Genomic DNA, 22926 nt, shown 5'->3' on the forward strand with positions numbered 1-22926 from the left:
CTGCTTAATTTTAACATCTGAGCTGACCTCCTGGCCTAGGTGCAAGTAGGAGCAGTTCTGTTAATGTTAGTGGATCTGTCTTTACATTATCAGGAGATTTAGCCTGTTGATTTCCAAGAACTTACTCGGATGCTTAAAGTTAAGTTTGTGCATAAGTCATGCTTCGTTAGGACCTGCAGTGAAGTCATTACCTGTGGGGAGAGAGAATTGATTCATGATCTTGCATTTCAGGTGGTGGAACAGCTGTGTAATGTTGCATTGAATTCATTATAGTTGTGTGTCACCCTGCAATATGAGCATCCGTAAAACAGCATGAATTATTAATGCAAGCAAGATGTTAAGAGCTGCGCGGACTTGTGATACAGGCAAGTGAGGTGGCACTAGAGTGGTAGATGGTAATGATCAGTGCCCCGGAGCGGGTTGCACATCTCATTCCTCACGTCTGCCGCCTGCCCACCCCTCACCTCCGAGGCAGCGTACTCCAGCCGCGGGGCTTCTCCTTGGGTGCACAGGCTTTATTTTTCTCTGCCGATATTGGCCAGGAGAGTCCTGGTCCATCTGAAGCATCCTTCCTCTGCTGGAGGGAGGGAGGGACGGCCCACCACCCTTCCCGTCAACGGAAAGGAAATGAATGAGCGTCTTCCTCTCCCCTCTCCAATGCAGCTTGTTTTCGGTGGGTAGGACAGGGGCGCGCAAGGCAGCGCACCTAACCAAAAGCCTTCTGAAAGGGCAACTGCGTGTTTAGAGAGGCTCGTTGCAAAGGGAATGGGATTTACGGAGAGCCTGCGGTCAGGCTTCACTTGGTCTCGTGACTAAAGAGGTTCAGGATTAGCCGGTCTTTCTGCGCGACGCTTCCGCGGCGTGTTGTTGCAGGAGACGCGGCAGGAGCTAGTCTCGAAGTGTCGGAATAGCGTCTCCGGTGACAAAGCAGCCGCAGATGCAAGTTTTCGACGAGAGCTGGCAGCCCTTTTGTGGGTTCGCTTCGCGCCTGTCATTCACTCGCCCGTGCAAATTTGAGTTACTCGCAGCTCTAATGACAGCACTTGATCGTCATCCCAGATCAGGTAGCAAGAGGCAAAACTACTGAGGTTTGTGCTGTCGTTCGCTTTTAAAACATGCGTGCACGTGTTTTCATCCAAAAGGAGAGGAGAGCAGGGCTTAGCCCTGCTGATGCACCCTCCCAGTAAGCACCGTATGCAAATAAAAGGAATTTACAGGGGAGAAATAACAAGGAAAGAAGCGCTCATGTGGTGAAAGCAAGCCGGTAATAAAGAGAAATATAAAGCAGATTGTTTTGTCTGTTGCAACAAAGTATGATAATACAAAGAGGTATTTTTTCAGTTAAGTGTTTCTTAAGACCCAGCTGCCATTTGTACCTTCTGAATGTCTTCTCTGTAAGGAATTCTAGTTCCTTTCTTTCCACTGACATCTTTCTAATTTTTAAATGAAAGAGAATGATTTTATAAAACTATTCATCAGATGACTATTGTGCTGTATCTTCCCAATTTGCCATTACATTTATAAGAGAAACTGTTATACAGTTATATTTTAATTTCAGCATATAAGATTTTGATTTTAGAATTCTCTTCACTGACAATGTTGAGGTCTGAATATTGTTAATTATAACTCATCATTAATTTCTTTTAAATTAAAAACATGAAATAGGTGCAACATGTTATTGTGCCTCAGCTAACATCTGCTAGACTGATAATTCAGCACAGATTTTTCTAACTGGAGAGTCTATATTGCATAAAAATGATAATTGAAATAACAAAGGATTGGTTATTTCACATTTGGACCTGAGAAGGTAGTGCCTAGAAAGGTAATTTCACTTTAATGCTCAGTTAAAAACTGAATTAATAAAGAAGAAATAGCAATGGATGGATGGAGGTTTGTTTAGGTTTAAAGGTAAATATATAATTGTATATAACGTGTTCACCAACAGATTCCATGGTGTTGCAACCCATTTAGTGAATTATCCTAATACCTGTGTTATTGCAGTATTTTGCCTTAATCTCACCTCTTTCTCTTTACTGATCAGATGACTTAACTCAAAGAATAACTATTAGTATGATGATTTGTTTTAAATTATTTGATCCGTGGAGTCTACCTAACCTAATGTCAGAGGTCCTTTTTCTATCCCACTTTTTCTATTACCAAAAGAGAACATTTTGGCCAAAACAGTAGATGAAAACAAAAGCACAAATTTATTAAGTTTAGAGGATTTGTACTGTTGTGTTACAAAATGATGTCAACTTGCGGTATGACTTTTTAAATGATGAATAGCTTTCCCAGGCCGAAAAGCTAATGACATCCGCAGCTTCCATGCCTCCCCCACGCACGTGCTACAAAAGGTCACAGATAATTTCTGCCGAATCGAGACCACAAAGAGAGAATTTATAATCAGCTTTAATGTATTTGGGAGCTAAAGTACATTAGTCCAGCATCAAAGAGAATGATAAAAACCAGTATTAATATGGCTGGACTTTAATTATTTCAGAGCACATAATTACTCTTCAGCTAACTGAGCAAGAAGTATGATATTTCTCTCCTTTTGAGCAAGGAAGGCCACCTACAAACGTAAAGGGGTCAGTTATGGAGATGTTAAAATGCATTTTGTTACCTGCTTAGCATCAATTGCCGTACAAATAGAGTAAGTATTTGAATAATACTTTCAATAATGTACGAACGGTTTTCAAATTAAATGAGTAAAGTGTTCATAAGGAGTTCCTCCTGCACACAGCTTTCCTTTAGGTTTTACAGTAAGACTGTTCATTGAGTTTAGGAGACATAAAATGCAGTAATCGCTTTTCCTTCTTTTCCAGCTGACAAAGGGGTCTGCTTTCCATTAGCATTAATGGGAGTTATAGGCATGCAGCAAAGGGAAACTAAACCTTAAAGAGCCTCTTGATAAAGTAAACCATCTTTGCGTCAGCATTTTAGAGGCTTCAGTCTCCCCCCCCCTTCTTTTTTTACATTATTTATGGTGCTTGCTTACTCTGCTGATACTTAATATTTATTTATTGTATAAACTTTAGCTAAAATTTAGGCTAGCACTATAAGGCAACTATAGGCAATAGCACTATTTGAAGGCTAGTATCTTAAAGATAGTAAAACAGTCTTGTCTTAATAGATGCCTGTTTTCGTAGGTGGAATAGTCAAAGAATAAAAGGAAAGAGTGAACCTTCACCAAGTGTGAAGAGAAGCTACAGTGAAACAACAGTGGAAAGTAATTGTGGGCAAAAGACACTTTTTTTGGTAGTCATAATTCCGGAAAATGTATACCCCCCCTTTTTTTTTCTGGTTCCTAGTCCACCATGTCTTAGTATCCGAATTTTCAAAATTAGTTTCTGGCACCTGAAAAGAGTCTTAAAATTGGGGAAAAACCCTGAAGTATCAAATAGTAAATAAACGGATAGGGCTAAAGAAATGAGGGATATATTTAACCTATAAAATCATAAACTTTCTGTAGAATATTAATTCAAACTTGCAGAAAATAACCAAGAATTATAACTGCTACGCAATTCCAGTCCTGATTTATTTTTACTTAGAAAGGTTACTGGTGTTACATTTTGTTGGATCTTTCCATACAATTTTATTCTGTTAACTGGTAGTAATTTCAGCATGTTTCCTCCTGTGTAAGGGCTCAAGACTTCAATCTTTATTTATGATCCTGCAAACACAGCAGTAATATTTAGTCAATGAAGTCTGTTATCTGGAGAATCAGAAGCAAAAACCATTCCTTAATGGTTTAGAATGAGATTTATTGCTGAAACAGGGGGAAGCCTAATCCAGAGCTTCTCTAATACCACTTTCATGATTTTGGGGAACCTCTTCAGCAGCTAGACGTGAAATGGGCAACATGCAGCACAGCCAAACTCGCAGCTCTGCGGCTGCTTTGAGACTTTAAGGTTATACCACTCTGCGTTGCCGGACGCTGTTTTAGACGGCCATGTGCACAATAATTCTTGAGCTAATGTTTCTTCTAGGGATTGCAGAAGAATTTACAAATACAAATTAAGTTGCACTGCATACCTGTATGTATAGGAAAGGTATAGCAAATAGGTGAGTAGTTTTGCACCTGGTGTTTGAGGACTGAGCTGTGTTCTGGTTTCCAGACCTCGTACGTCATTGTAAATCCAGGAAGCAATGGTTCAGGGCTAGAAAATTTGCCCAAAGCCTTTGGTTTATGGTTCTCTAGGTTAGCTTGCTGAAATATAAGGAATGTGGTCCGTCATATTCGCAGGTTGGAGTAAACTCCCAGCGGGATTGATGTCTCGTGTCTCTCTTAGCAGAATACCCTGCATGGTGCCTGGTGGGACTGCCGCGGGGCTCCATCAGGGACGAGTCGTCCTGCTTAGGGCATCTGGCAAGTGCAGCCCCCTTATTGCAAAATAGAGATACAGCTGCGTAAGAAAGCATGCTTAATCTATGACAGCTTGAAAACAGTTCAGATAGATAGTCCCTTTGCCAAGAGGTATCTGTATGTAATGTGTATTGCTGCATGATTATAGGGAAGATGGTTCAATCTCTGACTTTCAGAGAACCTTGCAAGGACATAAATACTAAAATTACCCAGGTTATTTTTAAGAGCTACCTCCAGTAATGTTTCACTGTAGTGTAAAATCATGTATAGTATGGAATCGACCGTTTGTGCTGAGATGTTTGATGCACTATACGACTGCTGTTGAGACCTGGAACTATGACCTATGCAAAACACCACACAAAGGCCATCTATTAGAAAAATGTATGTAACGTTAATTTTCTTGGTTCCGTGCTAGAAAAGAAATTGTCCTTCTCTGTGCTACTTTAGAGAAGTGTATGCCATTTGCCTTTGCAGATGCTACTTTGTTCTCTTCTGGAGATTTTTTAAAATTTTTAAGGTATCAAGAAACCATTACAATGTGTACATATATATAATTTTGACTGTGTCTGGCTATCTATGGCTATTAAATGCATAGCTCTTAGAATTTTAACATCATTCTTCCTGTACACTGTGCTGAAAACCCACCATGAAATTATTGTTATTACCATGCCTACATCTTTTACTTTTCTAGCTATACATATTCTTTTTCAGAAGTAAAGTTGCTATGGGCGGCAAGTCATTTCAATATGTGCATTCAGATAGGATCATGTTATCCAGCTATCATATATTGTAAAGATTATTTTCAGGGTTCTTTTTAGGAAGTTACTGCATTCACCAAGGTTCTGTACTAAACAGAACAATTGTTTGCAGTGGTGACTATAAAATACTCTTGTTTAATTTCTGATGTATAATTCTAGTTTAATGTGCTTACAATGAGCTTAAAACTACACTCCTGACTGATGTAGTAATTAAGGTATTCAGCTGTGGTTTTCAATAATATGGTCCAGTTCCTAAATTTACAGTTAATCTCACAGTACCTCCTGGGTTATTTGTGTTTCTCAAATCCATGCACCTGGTACAAACATCTTCTGAATTTTTTTTAAATGCACCAAATACATAGTACTCTGCTTAGAAACTCTACATTTAATGTTGAATGACTAATATCTTGTAAAATAACAGAAATATAGAGCTTTTAAAATACGAGTGTTTTAATACTCCTTCATTGTGCTTTAGAGTTAATGCATGTCGTTTGCCTACATCTACTGCAAATATCAACGCATACTGTTCATCTCTTTTTTTGTTGTTGTTTTTGTCTATTGTTATTTTATGCATGAGAAGGTTCTTGTTTTCTACTCTGTCCTTGGCTGGCTTTTTTTTTTTTCCTTAGTCCTGTGTTTGTACTGATTGCTTTTTTGCATGCAAATTACAGAATGTCATAGAAATGAGAAAGCTATGAAAAAAAGGGAAAGATAATGCTGAGTTCCAACTGTCTTTTATTTGTGCATAAGTGTGTAAAATATATGACGAAAATATTTTCAGTATGACCTTTGACTTTCCTTCTGGTGTATATTTTTATTACTCGCTAAAGGAGCGGACGTTTTTCCAACTGGAAAATATGATGAATCTATTAATGCTTGTTAATAATATAGGTGCTGGGCATGAAAGAATTTTGTCTTGCAATCCATTTACAGAAATAAGGAATTATGATATTGTCTGTCCTGCCCAAGCTAAAATTGAAATTCCCTATTCAACACAGCTTTTGTATAGTTTGGGTGAAACCCTAGTCCCATTGAAATCGATGGCAAAATCATTGCTTCAGTTGGGCTAGAATTTCACTCTTGTTTCTAGTTTACATATTTCATGTTTCTTTACAAATATCTCAGCAGGTAGTCAAAGGTTTTAAGGGAAACTACAGTTCTATTTAAAATAGAATGTAATGAGTGTGTCAAAAAGAAAAAAGAAAAAAACTAAAGCCAAACCCCTGCTTATCTTTGTAAAGTGTAAGCTTAAATGGTTGAACTTAGAAATGTGAATTAGCATTTCATGGAAAATTTTCTTTTAACCAACTGTCGAGACATTTATTAGCTACCTTATTGCATCAAATGCAAGAGAGAATTTGGCAGTCTTTGTCTCTGCTATTTCTAATAACAAAAAACAATTAAATTAAGTGGATAAATGTGGTTTATTGTGGGTATGCTTTTAGTAAACAAAGCTTTGATTCTTCATTTAAAAACAATAAAGCACTGGGCACTCTCTGATTCTTGTGCTAGATGTTTCTAATAGCCATACCCCCTAGGGAAGGTTTTGCTGTAATGTTTGAAAAACATGATTTAAAATTGGTTGTTATAAACTAAGATTTCCCTCCCTGCAAATGTTTTTCTTGAAACATCCACGGGAATTTAATATTCACTGTTTTTTTCCTCAGTCTTGTATATTCTTGAATTGTCTTTTTTTCCTCCATTTTCTCCGTTCTTAATCCTAGGTCCCCTTACAAAGAAACAGACAGATGATTTAGGTGATAATGACGGTGCTGAAGATGAAGGTATTTTTTGCCGCCAAACTGATTTGCATGACAAGGATCCCTGAAAATCTTTTTTCTCCCCTCTTTTTTTGACTTCTTGTCTTCTTTTGAAGAGTTTTTTTTATTCCCATTTTTGATGTGTTTTGTCTTCTTGCTTGTTGTTATACATATATATATATATTTTTTTAATTTTTTAAAAGAAAGAATGTTGTTAAGTTCTACGTTTTTATACAAAACAGTAACAATATTTAAAGAGGAGGGTTTTTTGTTTTCTTGAAATGGACTTTTGATATGTTGCATCCCACCTTTTGACTGAATTTTGTCCATACTCTTTGAACTAACACTCTTTTAAAGTTTCTCTGTACACCTTTTTGCATGTTTTCTAACCCTATGTATTTCACCAAGTACAAAGATGTTTCTTTTTTTCACCAACTGATCTCAGTTTGATAAACATATAAACTGTTGTGTTTATAGAAGGGAAAATGCAAAAACTCTTAGAAAGTGTTTCTTAAGCAACTGAATTTCCCCAGATACAAAACCTTCCCACTTACATTGCTATGAACAAATACGAATAAGTGTCAGACTCGGCCCCCGTCCTGTGATACCGGACGTAGCCCTGGGGTGGTCTTCTCAGGTGGTGGGGCTCTGTGTAGCACCTTCGACTTCAGCGGAGCTCAACTGGTGTCCTCCAAACGAAACTGGCCCGGTCTCTTTTCTACAGCACCGGCACATAAAGACGCCCATCTGCTTGTGCTGATCCTTAGAAAACACTAATAACCAGTGAAAGCTAAAGTTTGAAACGTCGAGCACGTCATTTTGTGGATTACACTCATTAATCATACAAGCTATGCAGATTTGATTGGGTTTTTTTCAGGGCAATGGAAAGGATAACATGAGGCTCTTTCTCCTGAGCGGTCTCGTCCCTTCAGGCTGATACATTTCAAAATTCTGATTCTTAAACACATACTTTATATATTTTATGGTCAATGAGTAAAACAAATTGCTATATAAGACTGTTTGAGTTGCTCCTTGCTTCTCTGTTAATATATGTTTTTTGGCAGATATTAAGAGAAAGCTTAACTTGTAAACTGTAAGGCTCATAATTAATTTTTGTCATACAGTACATTAACTGCTTTAGTCAAACAGAAAGTTGCAGTCTTATGAAAGATGTAGGAAGACAAATATGAGCATTTAACCAATATCTGAGCATCGAGTATAAATAAGCCCACAAATTTCTATACTTACTTATTAATCCTGACCCTCTCCTAAATGTGAAAATTAAGCATTTTAATGAAAGCTGACCAGTTGGTTCAATATTTGAAAGAAAATCAAACTGAAAAACTCCTTTGAAAGCTCTCATACTATTCAGGGATGAGTAGAGATACAATGTTAATCACAGATCCACTTAGCTTTATGAGACCAACTCATTTTTAAACATTAGTTCATGAGAAAAACATAGCAAAGGACGTTCTTGTGTAGTCTCTAAGACCTGTGATATTGAATTAGCCACTGTAAAACTAAGTCTGACTTGTTTTAACAATATCTTTTAAGAAACAGTTTGAAACCTGGGTTATTCATCCAGCAGACCTTAATGGCTCTCCTAATTTGCTGTATAATTGCCAAGACAGATGTAATGGCTTAACATTTGTTGAGTCAGTTGCTGCTTAGACACGTTTAAAAGAGACTACTCCGACCATTTCCTAAAATTCAGCAGAGAGTGGTTGCTATCAGAAAGCAGTTTAGTATGTAGGGGCAGGTGAGAGTAGTGATCTCCGTCCTAGGAGGACAAGTGTCCATGCCATAACCCCCCCCCCGTCTCCCACGTTGACAGTTGTTGTAGAGAGAAAGGGCTGTAAGGACGCAGCAGTGAAACTCGAAGGGGAAAATACCCATTTACAACATTAATAAATCTCTGTAATTTGTAGGCCTGGGATTAATTCTCTCTGGCATACAGGTGACAGTTTTGTTCTCCTCTGTGCCAGCAGAAGGATGCAGGCGGTAATTAGACTTTCCTGCTTCTGAGAGTCGCAAAGAGACAGGACAAATTTAAATTTTTATGATCTGTAGGCACTGTGAAGGCTGCTTAAAGGTCTGCAGCATTAGTAGAAACCCTGTATGCTGACCAGGATCAGACAACCTGCATTTGTGACCTGTTCTCCTCCTGTGAAGCTCTAGCCTGTGTTACACGGGCAGAATTGAAGAGTTCAAAAACTTCAAGACATATGTGTTTGGTGTAGGTGCAGGCAGAGAGACAGGTAAATGAAAAAGCCATCTCCGCTGTCAAGATTTCTGCTAACCTGTCCATCAAACCCGTCAGGTTTTGACTGCCCGCTTTCGCAGTATGATTGCTTTTAGTCGATACAAATTCTACACATGAAAACATAAATATCAAACTGAATGAATTATGCAGCTAGAATATTAGGGATAGCGGGCTGTATATGGTGAGCAAGGATCGCCTCCCGTAAGTGCAGCATCCCTGCTACATAACCAGATGTCCAGTAATTTCTGAAGTGCCCAGGATGCTCTCTGTGCTGCTTTAGAAATTCGGAGCTCCCACTTTCATTCCTTATAATATGCCTTGTCTGAAGAAAGATCTTCCATAGCAGCTACCTGGCTCAAATGCCTAGAAAGTATTCCATATCGTGTCACTCAAACATCAGACTCTGATTAGAAGATTTCATTTTAAAACACTGTTCGATAATCCTACTCCCATGTGCTACATGCCACTACCATAGCATTGGGGTCCAAACCTTGCCAGCCCAGCGACTGGAGTCAGTAATCAAACTTGGATCTCTGGCATGCGCTGCAACCAGTAGACCAGGGTTAATTAGATCATTTTTCATTTTTGTTTTCAAAAGACCCAAAGGCAGTAGTGCACATTACCAGCTAATGATCTGCAAATTTGCAGTTTAAAAAATGAAGGTGTTTTCAAATTCTATGAGTGCAAAATGTGTGCAAAGTCAGAAAATATATAAATGTCTTTTTTTTTCCCCCTCGAGTCTGCTGGCAGACTTGTTTCTGTGTAACCCTTTGGTGTCTACACTTGAAAATTGCTTACCTACTTTTCAGATTGAACTACCTGAGCAGGCAACAAAAAGAGTGGCACAAAAGCAGCTGCAACCAGTGAGTATTAGACTTTCCTTTTTTATAGCAGCAGTGGATTTGCCTATTTGCTGACATACAGCTAAGCAATATCTAGTGTAGATGCAAAATTTAACTTCAGGTGGCTCAGCAGTCAAATAAACTGCCTTTTCCCCATATGCACACATAGTCCGGAAACCAGGCTTAGTTTAAAAATTAAAATATTTTAGTATTTTTATTGCAGTCCTAAAGTTAATTGTCTAACTTCATTTAATTTGGATACAGCAAAAACGGTGACTCTTTATGCACCCTTAGTTCCTGTATGCTAAAAACCTTAGCATGACTTAAATAATGTGCAACACAAATCATTAATCAGCCGATGTACTCGCTGATCAGAACTGGATTTCTGGGTAGTTAGTGCTGTGTGACACGTCCGTGAAGGACTGCTCGCAGCCAGGTTCTTCTCATCCACCGTTCTGTCATACACACCTCACCTAGCACATCAATCTGCCAGGCGTGGATCCTCATGCAGCCCCCGATGCTGTCTGAGCATCTCGCAGTTGTTAATGTATTCAGTCTCCTAACATCCCTCTGAGCTAGAGGAAAGCTATTATTCCATTTTTAGCAATGAGGAGTTCAGACGCTAAGTGTGAGGAATGCAGACGCCATGGCCGCAGTAGAGCAAGGAACTGGAAGCATATGCCTTGGCGCTGGGGCCCCACTCTGTAGCTGCTGGGTATTTCTACTCTTCCCTTCTCCACCCCAATCTTCTCTGAGAATTAGGACAATCAACAGATGCTGCTGTTTGTTCACAGGCTGTTACGGTGTGATCATGCTGAACATTTTAGTCTGACGCTCTGTTTTATATGGACTGTTGGACTTCATTGAATGAAGTCTTTGGTCCAGAGCATGTTTAAAATCAAAACAAAACAAACAAAATCCAGTTTTGAATTTTAAATTGCTAATAATGCAGAATCCACCTGCAAATCCCTTCTCATGTTTAACAGACTGTAGCTCCACGGGTGCAAGCGAAGAAGCACATTTCAGAACGGAGGATCTTCTCCAGAAAACCCTGTCACTTGATTAGTATTAAAATAGAATGCTAACTTTAGCATTTCATCTGTTTTCAACTGTCATGGTAAGAAATGGAGAGAGAAACAATCTTTCAGTTTGGCACTAGCTGTACATTTTCGGACTTCAGAGGTCAGTAAACAGCAGAACACATTTGTCTACCTCGCAAGGCAACCACATGCTCCAGCCTTAATTATAGCCTCTAATGAGTTCCAGCCAGGCTGGAGTAACACAACTGTTGCCGCTTAGGATGGAGTCATTGACTGATACACATAGACGTATTCACGTTTGCTGTTCATACCGTCGCCCATTCACATTAGTCTAGGCTTCGAACTCCCAAGTAGTACAGATTCCAATTTCATTTGCAGATTAAATTTTTCAGTTTATATTTTCCCTTTAGACTGAGAACTTTAGTTCAGATTGTGCTGAATTTTTACAGTGATGTTGTTAACACTTGAAAACATGCATAATAAAAATTCTGACACACCTGTAAGCACCTCTTTGGGGCTCCATTATACTTATATTACTACCAGGTATTGCTCATACAGTGAAGAGCCTGGTGGCTTTTGCTGACGTATTCATGAATATGACACATATGAATATGACATATGTTCATATTTTAATAGTTTAAAATTACTGCCTCCTTGGCTGTTGAGGCTCCACTCTAATTAGAACCTGCTCCAGATGCTTTCCTGTAAAGGCCTGACCAAATTCCATCACTTTGCATTTTATTATTTTATAATATACTTTGAGATCCTGATGGAGGATTATATAAAAGCCCTTTCTCTCAGACAAGTGTAGCCGCGTGTTCAAGAATGCACAAAATGATCCATTGGTTTGACAGATACAAAAAAGGGGGGATAATTCCATTTAGCTGAAACTTGATGGGAGCTGACTGTATTTTAAATAAATGAAATTTGGCCAAAACTTCCCTGCTACTCCCAACAGAAGTTCAGTAGGTACCTCAGTAGTTTCAGGACATCTGGCTTTATATTGCATGTAAAAAATGTGGCATTAATGGAAATCTACATATTAGTCTTGATAAGGGCACTGACTTATTAAAATAGCAGTGCATATATGAGATTTGAACTGAAAGGTCAAATACTTTCAAAAGTGCCTTAAGTGATTAAAAGAGCTGTATTGATTGTTACCATGCTCTACTTAAAAGTTTTAGGGAGAAAGATTATGGAATATTTACACTTTTATCCATATAAAGTTCTATATAAGGAACACATATTTTAGAGTAACCAATCTAAAAAGTTTTCTACGGTTTCAGTGATGTTTCATGTTCAAAAAACAAAATTGCCTCAATACATCAAAATGTCACAATTTTCTGTAGCATCAAAGCCATTTGGAAAAGCACTGCTTGTGACATCGGTGCTAAAGTGATTATATTTTTGTGCTAAGTTGTCTCTAGGTAGGCTTTCTTCCTTTCCTATTTTGGTTGTTCCCTGCAAATTATACTTGTTAAGTCACATGGCCAATTCACATCGGCTTCAAATGACTGAAGCTATAATTATGTTTTGTTATATATGACAATTGTGGCTGGTAGTCACAGTCAGACTTGGTTCCCTGTTGCGTGATGTAACAAACAGAATAAAAGACAGACCTATTCCTAAATTGCCTGAAACGTAATTAAGATCAGACATAAAAAGTAGATGTGACAAACATTAGAGAGGTACAGAGCAGAGGAGATGATGGAAACCATAATAAGAAGTATCACCTATATGTCATATAAATAAGATCTGCTGTACAGTAAGGCCTACTTAGTTGTTATGAACTAGCAGTTTAAAGCCAAACAAATCACAGCACTCAAAACTTGTGTGTGAATAAAACAGAACGGAGAGGGTTGAATTTGAGAAGGATTTTGAACAGCACTATCCCATGCATACGTCTTTGAAATTCTTTTTTAATTAAAGCCACACTTAATAAAAGATAATCAAAAGTAAGTACACAATTAAAATCAGCATGTAAATCTACACGTCTTGGCAGAAATGTCACATTTGTGCCCCAGCTCTTCAGGCCTACTCGGAATGAGCTACTTACATGAATAAACTATTTAACAGCGTGAGAAAATGTTGCTGCAGTTTAGGGAGACCACTCCAGCACACAAGCACAAAGGACTGGGACTAGACTGAAGGCTGAAAATGAAACAAATTATCAAATCATTTAGGGTCAGGTTTTGAAAAGTAGTTCGAAGGAGCTGAGTGCCAAAATCTCATTTATTTTCTTTGGGAGTTGACACTTAACTCCAGTAAATGCTTTTGAAAAACACATCTGTCTGTCACTTTTTTACCAATAGTCTTTCACCTCGCAGAGCATTATCTAGCACTTTCTCCATTTTAATTTAGAAGGATGACAGAGTTACTGTCTTTCAAGCAGGAAACAATCCTTGATTATGGTGTCATTTTTCGCCATGGTCTGCTTCTTTGCTATCTTCATTTGATCTTATTTATTTCTAGTTAACAACCTGCACTGTAGTTAAGCAGTACTCTCCCAGCTGAATATCCGCACCTTTCAAATATTCTTAGCGGTAGACCTCACTTCTGTCGATAGGAAACCACTGACTGTAAGACTGGACCTCAAAATGCAGCGCGCTCTATTCTTTTTCTTTTCTAGATAAAGTTACACGTCATAGGAAGATCTCCCTAGCTGCTGTATAATCCACAGCACAAAGCCGCACTAGCTTTAGCTGAATTTTGCGTGACGGCGATAACCTCACCGAGGTCTCCGGGAATAGACGATAGCCCGCGACACGCACGGGCACCACCTTTCTGCTGCGGAAGGGGTTTCTCTTAAGACTGGTGCCTTTGGCAAAGCGGCACAGGGAGAAGTCATACTGCATCTCGTCTGATCTGACGTGGCACAGAGGAAAAGCTGAAAAATAGTCTTTATTTATCTGGCTGTAATCCTGACAAGTCTATTATTAATAGGAAATAAGTGCATAATATAGACAGAATTTAGTCAGAGAATCACTTCTTTATATGTCAGATTTTACTCATGACTGTGTGCTGCTTTTCTCAGATAGGTAAAAGACACCCATTCTTTTCTAAATATCTCGATCTTATTTTCCAGATAAACAGACCAGTGCTACCAACATTTCATTACTGTTCACAGTTGGTGCTCTGTAATTCTATGTAATTTTAATTAAAGAAGAATTCTGAGACAGTCTCCCCCTGTGCTACCTCCAAGCATACAATTAACTGTGTACAATTTCTGCTGGGAACAGTCACACAATGATTTCAGATTAATAATTTATTATTGCTTCCACATTTGTATCCGAAAAAAAAGCCAATGATGCATAGACTACGAACAAACCTTCCACTGAAAACAGTATATGAATTTGAAAAGCCTTTTTCCACAGTGCAGATTTTAAACCTCGGGAGCTCATAATTCTATCCTATGGAAAATGAAGATAAATATTCTCCTTAGCTTTACACCCTGAAAATTGCACGTTGGAAAGCCCTTACTGTATGCTTGAGCGAGGAAAGCAATACAAGCAATTTCATGCACAACCTTTCATCATCCTTTTGGTCTTGAATAAATGATTGTTCTCATACTCCCAATATTGAAGATCCAATTTCTGATCCTGACTGTTCTGGCATTTTCTTCAAATTAGAATCAATATCAAAATAATAACAGCAACGGGCTTTCTATAAACAGACACATCTGTGCTGTTCTTTCTCACCAAATACAAAAAGCAAGGTTTTCGTTTCACTGCCCTCACCTAGTCGTCTTTACAGCGCTTCAGAAACGTTGCAAACACCGCTACGGAGAGCTTACCTGAAAGCAGCTGAACTAAGAGTCCTCCAAATCAAAGGAATAAACAATACATCTGAGGTCTTTTCTAACACTGAAGTGGGTATTCACGGGAAGTTACTTGAATACTGCCATACTGATAAAAAAAACTTCTTCAAACCGGAGTGTTCGCTACAGTTCCCGACTGTGTCAGGCAGTGGAAAGTAGTCAGACACCTAGTAAATTAGATCGAAATAAAAATGAATCCAGACATAAAATAAGAGTTTAAAGTTACCTCTTAGCTGATTGCTTTCCACTCCAACAAAAAGAATCTTCCAACCTTTGCTATCACAGCAGCCCCCAGTTAACTACCTGTTGCTTCGTGAGGAGCTGGTAGTTGGGAAGGACTTTTGAAGGACTTTGGCTCACAAGCAGCACTGGTGAATCACGTTTGCACTTAGACATTCAGCATTTTGTCCAGAGTAGGTGTATCCATTTGCAAATCCGACTGTTTAGGCAGGTACGCAAATAAATGGCTCTACTAAAAAGTAACAAAAAGCAGTATGTCATGTGTCTCATTTTGTAGTCTGAGGGAACAGTGGAGCTTCTAGAGAGATTTTGAAATGGGTGCTAAGAGATACTTGAGTTCAATGTCACTTTTTTTTTTTAGAAGCTGCCTATTTGCTTGAATGCTGGGAAGGGATTTAGAAGCATCATTGCAGGCAGCTATTTTTGCAGGTAGAGCGCACAGTCGCTTTCACAACTTAGTAAAATAAGAAGCGCCCGCTCTCCTTAAACTTCAGGCTACCCTGGTTACAAAATAATACTCATTTGAGGTCTAAGTGTTAAACAGCTTTAAAGTCATCTATCCACCCTTTTCATGAAGTAGTGATCATATTGGATCAAAGAGCACGTCAGCTTAAATAGGAGGACAAATCTTATTTAGCTTAATTAAGTGAAATGCCTTCAGCTGTGTGCACAGAGAGGTGGGCTGAGCTTTTCAGAAGCGTTCAGGCTTTGTCTAAATGGGGTTGCACTGACATTAGTAGCTCTTTTATGTCAAATTCAGGAGGAACAGAATCAGACCGCTGACCCACTGCATTTGAGCAATCATGTTACCATTTCAATTTCTTTCTGCTTTTCTGAGGCCAATAAGAGTTTCAAAAATCTGAACTTCATTTAAAACAAGCTAGCAAGCCACAAAAAGACACTGATGCCCAAACCCCTCATTTCTTTGTTTAATAAATGTTGCTTGAGAAACACTTCAAGAAAAATAATCCTACTAAAAAAAATATTAAAATATTGCATGTATCCTTTTTGGTACTTTCTCGAGATAAAATGTGTCTTAATATTTTTTCCAGACATTCGGGACAGTGGGGGACCTAAGCCTGTGATGGTGTATATTCACGGAGGGTCCTACATGGAAGGCACTGGAAATTTATATGATGGCAGTGTTCTAGCAAGTTATGGGAATGTGATAGTCATCACAGTCAACTATCGCCTTGGGGTACTTGGTAAGAAGCTTTCAGCTTTCCATTAATCCCTGCTATCTGCAATGCAGTTCATGTTACACATGAGAATGTATTTTTTTTTAAATGTTTTTTTTTTGGTTTTCTTTGATTTACGAATCTATTTTGTCAAATGAAAGGTTTGTGTTCTGGGGATGAGATATAAAGGCATTGCGAGTATTATCTGAAAGAGCCTGCTGTTCTGCTCTGCATTTAGTGATATGAAACAGGTGTTCCCAATGCTGAGTTGTTGAGACTGAAGGGTTCTTTTTTCTGTGAATAACACGGTGCTGCTTTACTTCATAGATAGGTAAATTAGGTTTAATGTTAACTCACAGATAATAGGGCTTTATGTCGGTAGAAGTAGATTTTCTGAATTACCATGATTTTCCATATTGCAAGAAGGCAAAGAAGGTTATGACAAAATTGATTATTAAGAGTTGTAGCTTTTACCTGTTTGTTTTGAGTTTCATTGTTGTTTTAGAAAGTGTTACGGGTATATTTCAAATGTCTCTGGTATTTGTTTTCTAGGCCAGTTTAGAACATGAATGAAGAGTTACCTTTGACTGTGTTAGCTTAGGTGAATAGCATATGCTGATGTTGTTGGTAGACTTGTGTGGTATCTCTCTGGTAGCTTGTATTTCCAAAAAGATTACACTTTGCTCTTTGTTTATGATGTGTTTGACAGCTCTCGAGACAATGATACACTTGTTTTTGTTTTCTTCCCGCACATTCTGTTGAAATGCTGCATGCTGAAACTCGTGAAAGTGGGAATTCAACGCTAGAATATTACAGAATTCAGTACAACGCCTCAGAATACTTACATAGGTATAATGGCATTACCGGTGACGTATAAAGTGGCTTGGTGAACCCGTTGTCGTTCACAGCAGCGAGTCATTTCTGAAGACCAGGGAGTTTGTTTTCAATTTGCGGGCATTGGCGATGGCTGGTGCTTTGGTTTTCTTATGTGTGGTCGTTTTATTTCAGCAGTGTTCTGTTTCTATGTGTTTTGAAGTCAATTAGCATAATCCCCAAATTCACTGATTCTGGTTTGCTCATCTGGGTAATTTGTATCTATCAGTTTTGTTTTTATTAAAAATTCAGTGAATCTGACTTTTTATTGGAATGGATATTGACTTAGATCTTGAAATTTAGTCTATTGCATTCGTGTTTTACCTGGGGCTGAATCATTTCCAGAGTGATCATAACTATTTTTTGCTGGAGTTTATCTTGTTGGGATCCAGTTGGAAGTTTTGTCTGTGATGTACTTCTTTCGGCAAGGAAATCCTGATATTTTGTATGCTTCTCTCCCTCCTCCTGTCTTCCAGTTTATACAGTGACCTCAAGTCCTAAGCACGTGTTAGCGCAGCAGTTAATAATATGTGCCTCTAATCAATATATATATTTTTTATTTTTAATATATTTTTTTATTTTGTCCAGCAATACAGTATCCATTATCTGAAAGCATTGTTTATTTGTGTAAATTATTGAGGTTAATTCCTAAATGTGCTTGTAGTTGCAGTGTTTGGAAGTGCAAGTTGCTTGAAAGATGAAAATTAATTCACCTTGGTTGATGATAATGGCTTTTTCACTTGTAATTTTAATACTGATCCCTGAGGTAACCAACCAGCAACATCTTACTGAGCTTGGGAGCATTTCATTTGCACTCGTGCTTTTGTGGTTCTTTGGATTATGTGGTCTTTACAGAGCCTCAAGGGGCAAAGAACTAATTTTCGTTTGAGTGGGACCTATTATAGTAATACCTCTAAAACTCACAGCAGAATCCAGTGATTGGTATGAATACCTGAAATTACTTTCAAGTCGACTTTTGTAAAATAATCCTGTATCAGACTGTCAGGGTTTTTTCAGTAAAATAAATGCACCTTTTAACGGTATGTAACAGTCATTCATGTATTTTATATCTGGTTCAATGCCTATCAGTTATACATTAAATAAATAATGATGACATATCACTAAATAGGCAGTGCAGAAACACACTAGTAATCAAACCCGAGAATTTGCACACTTTGCATTTTTTTTCTGCCTTTCAACATTATGTCTCTCAGTCTTGGGATAACCATGTAAGAGAGATGATACCCTCAAAGCAGGAGTTTTGCATAATCATAGTAGATGCAACTTTTTCTTCTGCTGTCTTGAAACTGTTGGTCAGCCCTGTACAGCAGAACGTTACCCTTTGCCGTGACATTAGATGTTGTGGTTGTGCAAACACATAGCCAAGAAATTCTCAGCATCCTTTACTGGAATCACATCACGTGAGGCGAGAGGTTGTTCTTCGCTGGCCGTTGCCGGTGGGAGAACGAGATCTCACTTCACTGCTGTGTAAAACGCCTGAGTGTCCAGGGAGACGTAATACAGGGATTTTTTTCCACATGAGAAGATGTAAGGGACAAACTAAGGCTTATCTTCTCACTTTCCTACGACCTTTGTTGCTCTGGGTTTCTTGTATCCGTCTCTGTGGATATATATCTTAATATAGACAATCTGTGCATGTCCTAGGAGCTTTGCCGCTGTTTTACCAAGATTGACACTGTGAAGTTTCTTAACAAGGAGGCCGGTTAAATAAATGTTTAGAGTTGCAACAGAAACTTTTTCATCCAGACCAATAGTGATGGGGAGCGAGGGTACGCTACAATGTTAGATTCTTTGCAAAGCTGTTCTGAGTCAATAGTAAAAGGCTTTTAGTGCAATGGAGGTTGCTTTTCTGTTTATTCAGAGCTGAGACACTCTTCGTCCTATAGATTTGCTTTTGCAACTCTGGTTGAGGACCTACATTTTATGGAGATGCTTGGCTTCTAACTGAAATGTTAGAAATCACTTAAAAGTGAAATCTATTTGATAAAGAGAAAACAATGATAAAAATGAAAGAAGTATGGAGAAAACTGCACTTAAAACAAGCCAAAAAAACCCCAAACCCACAGCAAGTTTCCTAGCACAATTTTGTCTTTGTCTGAAACATCTCTGAGAATGAGAGATGACAATATATTGAAATGAAAAATGAGTCAGAACAATTTTGGAGTAGCTGCCCATTTCAGGAGCCTAATTCCATTGTAATTGACTGGAAGGTATTGTCTTGTTTTGTTTTGTTTTCTTCTACTTCTAAGCAGAACAGAATCACAGGGGTTTTTTTGTTGTTTTTTTAAAGTCCTTTCAAATTAGATCTGAATTTTTCAGTGTTGATCTGATTTGTCAAAATGACTGATCCTTATTTTGGTAATTACTTATTTTGTATTCTTCCCATCAAATAGGGTGGGTTTTTTTGTTTTGTTTTGTTTTTTTTTGTCTTGTTCTTCTCCTTATTTTGCCATGGTGGTTATAATTTTTTTGTACTGAAAGTATTAAACAGAGGATATCTTTCAAACATGTTTCAAACTCATCTAGGTAATTTAGACATAGCCATTTCAAAAATTGCTTCATGGTAGATTAAAAAAAGTTTTAGTCAGTTACATAAAGATATTTTGCTGTATTAGTGTCCTGCGTCACTTAAGCATTTTATCGTGCCTTATTCTGCAACCTGAGGTTGAGTTGTATTTCCTCTTGAGAATAGGCCTCTTCCCTTTAATAGGGCTAACCATCGCCCATTAATGTCATAGAGACTATTCAGTTTAAGTAACGGTGGCATAAGAAGGTTGAAGTTATTTAGACATCAAAGGAGATAAAAAATACAGCAAGATTCTTTTTTCCTATATTGCTTAGACTGTGGAGTTTTCTTTTATAGTTCACAATTTAATATCCAGTAAAACTGGGAAAATGTTTGATCATTAGCGTCAGTGACAAGCACATCCATTATCTTTTTATGAAACCTTAAAGACACTGTCAGGAGATGGCATTTTATTCTGGCTTTGCTGTACCACCAAAGGGTCTCTGATGAGCCTTCTTCTATTCTCCATTTCCTAATATGCTGAGTAAAAATGATAGATGAATATAAGATTATATATTATTGCCTAATTAAAAGTACATTAGATTGAAAGTAAAGATGGGAAATTAATAGCAAAACACATCAAAATGCTGCAGTCAAAAATCGTTCATTTAAGCTTTCTGAACTGGGAGAACATGCAGGGAATATAATTCATAAACACTCTTGGGGATTCTTGACAGCTACATAACCAGTCTCCTTCAGATATATAAACATTAAGTTGTTGATAAGTGAAAATCTAACATTTTGAGGTTATGCTGTAGGGAAAGTGTCCAGAAGGTGCTACTGAAGACCACCTTATCCTTGCGTATCGCTGTTCCTTGGTCTGAAGCTCTCCAAGTGAACTTGATGCTGGATAAATCCAAGAGGTTAAGATAGAGGGTGCACTGCAGTTATCTATTACCTCTGGCGAAGTACTTACTTCCCAGGACTGATTTACAGATACCTACAATTCTAAAGCTGTATTAGACAACTCTTATTTAATACGCTAAGTAACCTCAGGACCACCAGTTCGCAGGAGGCCCAAGCACAGCTCACCTAGATTTACAGTGTCCTCATTTCATAGGTCTGTTAAGAGAATTAGCATTCGGACTTCAGCCCTGCTGCAATTTGTGACATTTGCTGGCTTTCCTGCGCGGTGGCGCTAGCCAAAGGGAGGCGCGTACGCAGCGGAGCCGCGAGAGGAAGATTGCCACACTCGAATCTGTGTCATCAAAGTGACAAAATGGACTTACAGTAAACAATAGGTTATTGACTGGATGCGTTTAAAGGGTCAACTGCAGCGCACAGCAGGCTAGATATTTATGAAATGGGAACCTTGAATATCTAGTGCACTTTTAAAATGAACCATTTCTTTTCTATTTGTGCTTTTTCTAGCACAGCAAATTGACATTATCCATCTGTTTAGATAGATGGATACACACCCGCTTCTCTCTTTTCTAGGGCACAAAGACATCATTTTGTTTACCATTGAATAGGTTTCTATCTTGGTACAGGTACATTTTAAATAACAGGTTTATTCCAATGTTTGTCACCAGACTTATTTTTTGGTAAACAAAAAAATAGCAAACTGCTTTGGCATAAGAGTAGTTTGTGTCATTTCCGTAGAGAGAAATTACTTTTTGGTAAGATAAATTCCTCGATCAATATCTAATCATATAATAGGAGTATTTCAGTTTTGCCAAATAGCAGATTTATCTTTGAGAGCATAATAAACTTCATCTTGATAATATTTGCAAAAAAGAAAAGAGATGTTCAGTGCAGACAAATTATAGACATCTTATTGGCTCAGAAAAAATACCAAAATCTTTGACGCTATTAACCTGGATGAAGTAATTTACAATTCTTGTCACCTAGTTATGGCTAGCTACCTTCACGTGCCTGTATGGAGTATGTGACCAAATGACTTCTTCACCATCACTGATCCCTGTGCAAAACTTCTAATCTGCAATATTACAAATGTTAAGGGTATACAAAATAATCTGTGCCATACCCTGTAGAGTGTCCTAAGTCCTTGGCTGCATTGTGATGGGAGACCTGCCAGGAAGCCAGGCTTGTCCCCATGCTTTTAAGCAGACAGATTTTAGGCTGCTCTACCTTTACCAGGTGCCAGAGTTTCCCAGAAAGGATCTGTCGGACGGTCTTAGAGCAAGCCGGGAGTTGGGGATGAATTAGGAATTTTATGCAATGTGTGTATCAGTAAGGGGGCTTCCAACACTGAAATAATCCTTCGAGTTTCCAATATTCGGATTTACAGCCAAGGCAGCAGGACATGAAGAAATGCACTATAGCTCAGCATCCGGGCCAGACCTGCCGCTGCCCGTGGTCTTGGTGGGCTGGGCACGCTTCGCTCGGGAGTTTTACGCTGCTCTGTCTTCTCTGACCTCTGGTTAACACCCATAAAGAAGCAAATGGAGATTTGTTTGGCACTTGTGATAGAAGGAGCAGGACAAGTAGATCGTACATTTCTGGATTTCCAGTTCACTGTATTTAATTACATACATTAAAATAGTCCCAAGTTTTCTGAAGCTTAAATAAAGCACTTCTGTGTACTGTGAGGCTTTGGAAGAAATGAGGAAACTTGACAGTGATTTTCATTGCAAACACTGCTTTCATTTTTTTCACACATTTCAAATGTATAGAATTGCTCAAGTTTTATGGTTTTTTTTTTTTGTGTGTGCAAAGTCATATACATATAGAGGTACTAGCTTAAATACTGACATGGTATGTCTTTGATGTAATACCCCATGATACTTTTGCATCAATTTAACGAGAGCTATATTTTACAGGTTGTAACAGTCCTTTTTAATAGTTCAAGAGAGTAATACGAACACTAGATTTAAAGGGCCCAAAACTCTCTTGGCAGCAGTACAGGCAAGAGAGTGTCCTAAATCTTTTCTTCCATTTAATGGGCGATCCATGTGTAAATGTCTTCCTTATTCAGCCAATGTAGAAAATTGTACAGTAAAATGTAGCAATTTGCATTACTTTCCAACTGAGAATAAATAGAAGACTGAATTGTTTGATATGCTGCTATCTTACACCCCACGATGTACTGGCAAACAAATGCTATTTTCATGAAAATTGAATCGGAATACATTAATACATGACAAACTACTAGAGCCTATGAAGGGCTAGAGTAAATGATGTGTATTGGTTGCCATCCCTTGTTAAGCAAAGTATGAAAATTGCCTTCAAGCAAATAAAT

The 22926-nt window shown here is 38.2% G+C and overlaps 1 protein-coding gene across 1 annotated transcript in view; it reads left to right on the forward strand.

Moving 5' to 3' along the window:
- NLGN1 (neuroligin 1) overlaps positions 1–22926 on the forward strand; it is a 315250-nt gene that overhangs the window by 95656 nt on the left and 196668 nt on the right. The window contains exons 3-4 of the mRNA XM_013945211.1: positions 6849–6908; positions 16139–16291. Coding sequence (XP_013800665.1) covers positions 6849–6908; positions 16139–16291 — 213 coding nt within the window. The remainder of the gene's footprint in view (positions 1–6848; positions 6909–16138; positions 16292–22926) is intronic.

Source organism: Apteryx mantelli, chromosome 9 (genome assembly GCF_036417845.1).
Source record: "Apteryx mantelli isolate bAptMan1 chromosome 9, bAptMan1.hap1, whole genome shotgun sequence".
NCBI classification, from domain to species: domain Eukaryota; kingdom Metazoa; phylum Chordata; class Aves; order Apterygiformes; family Apterygidae; genus Apteryx; species Apteryx mantelli.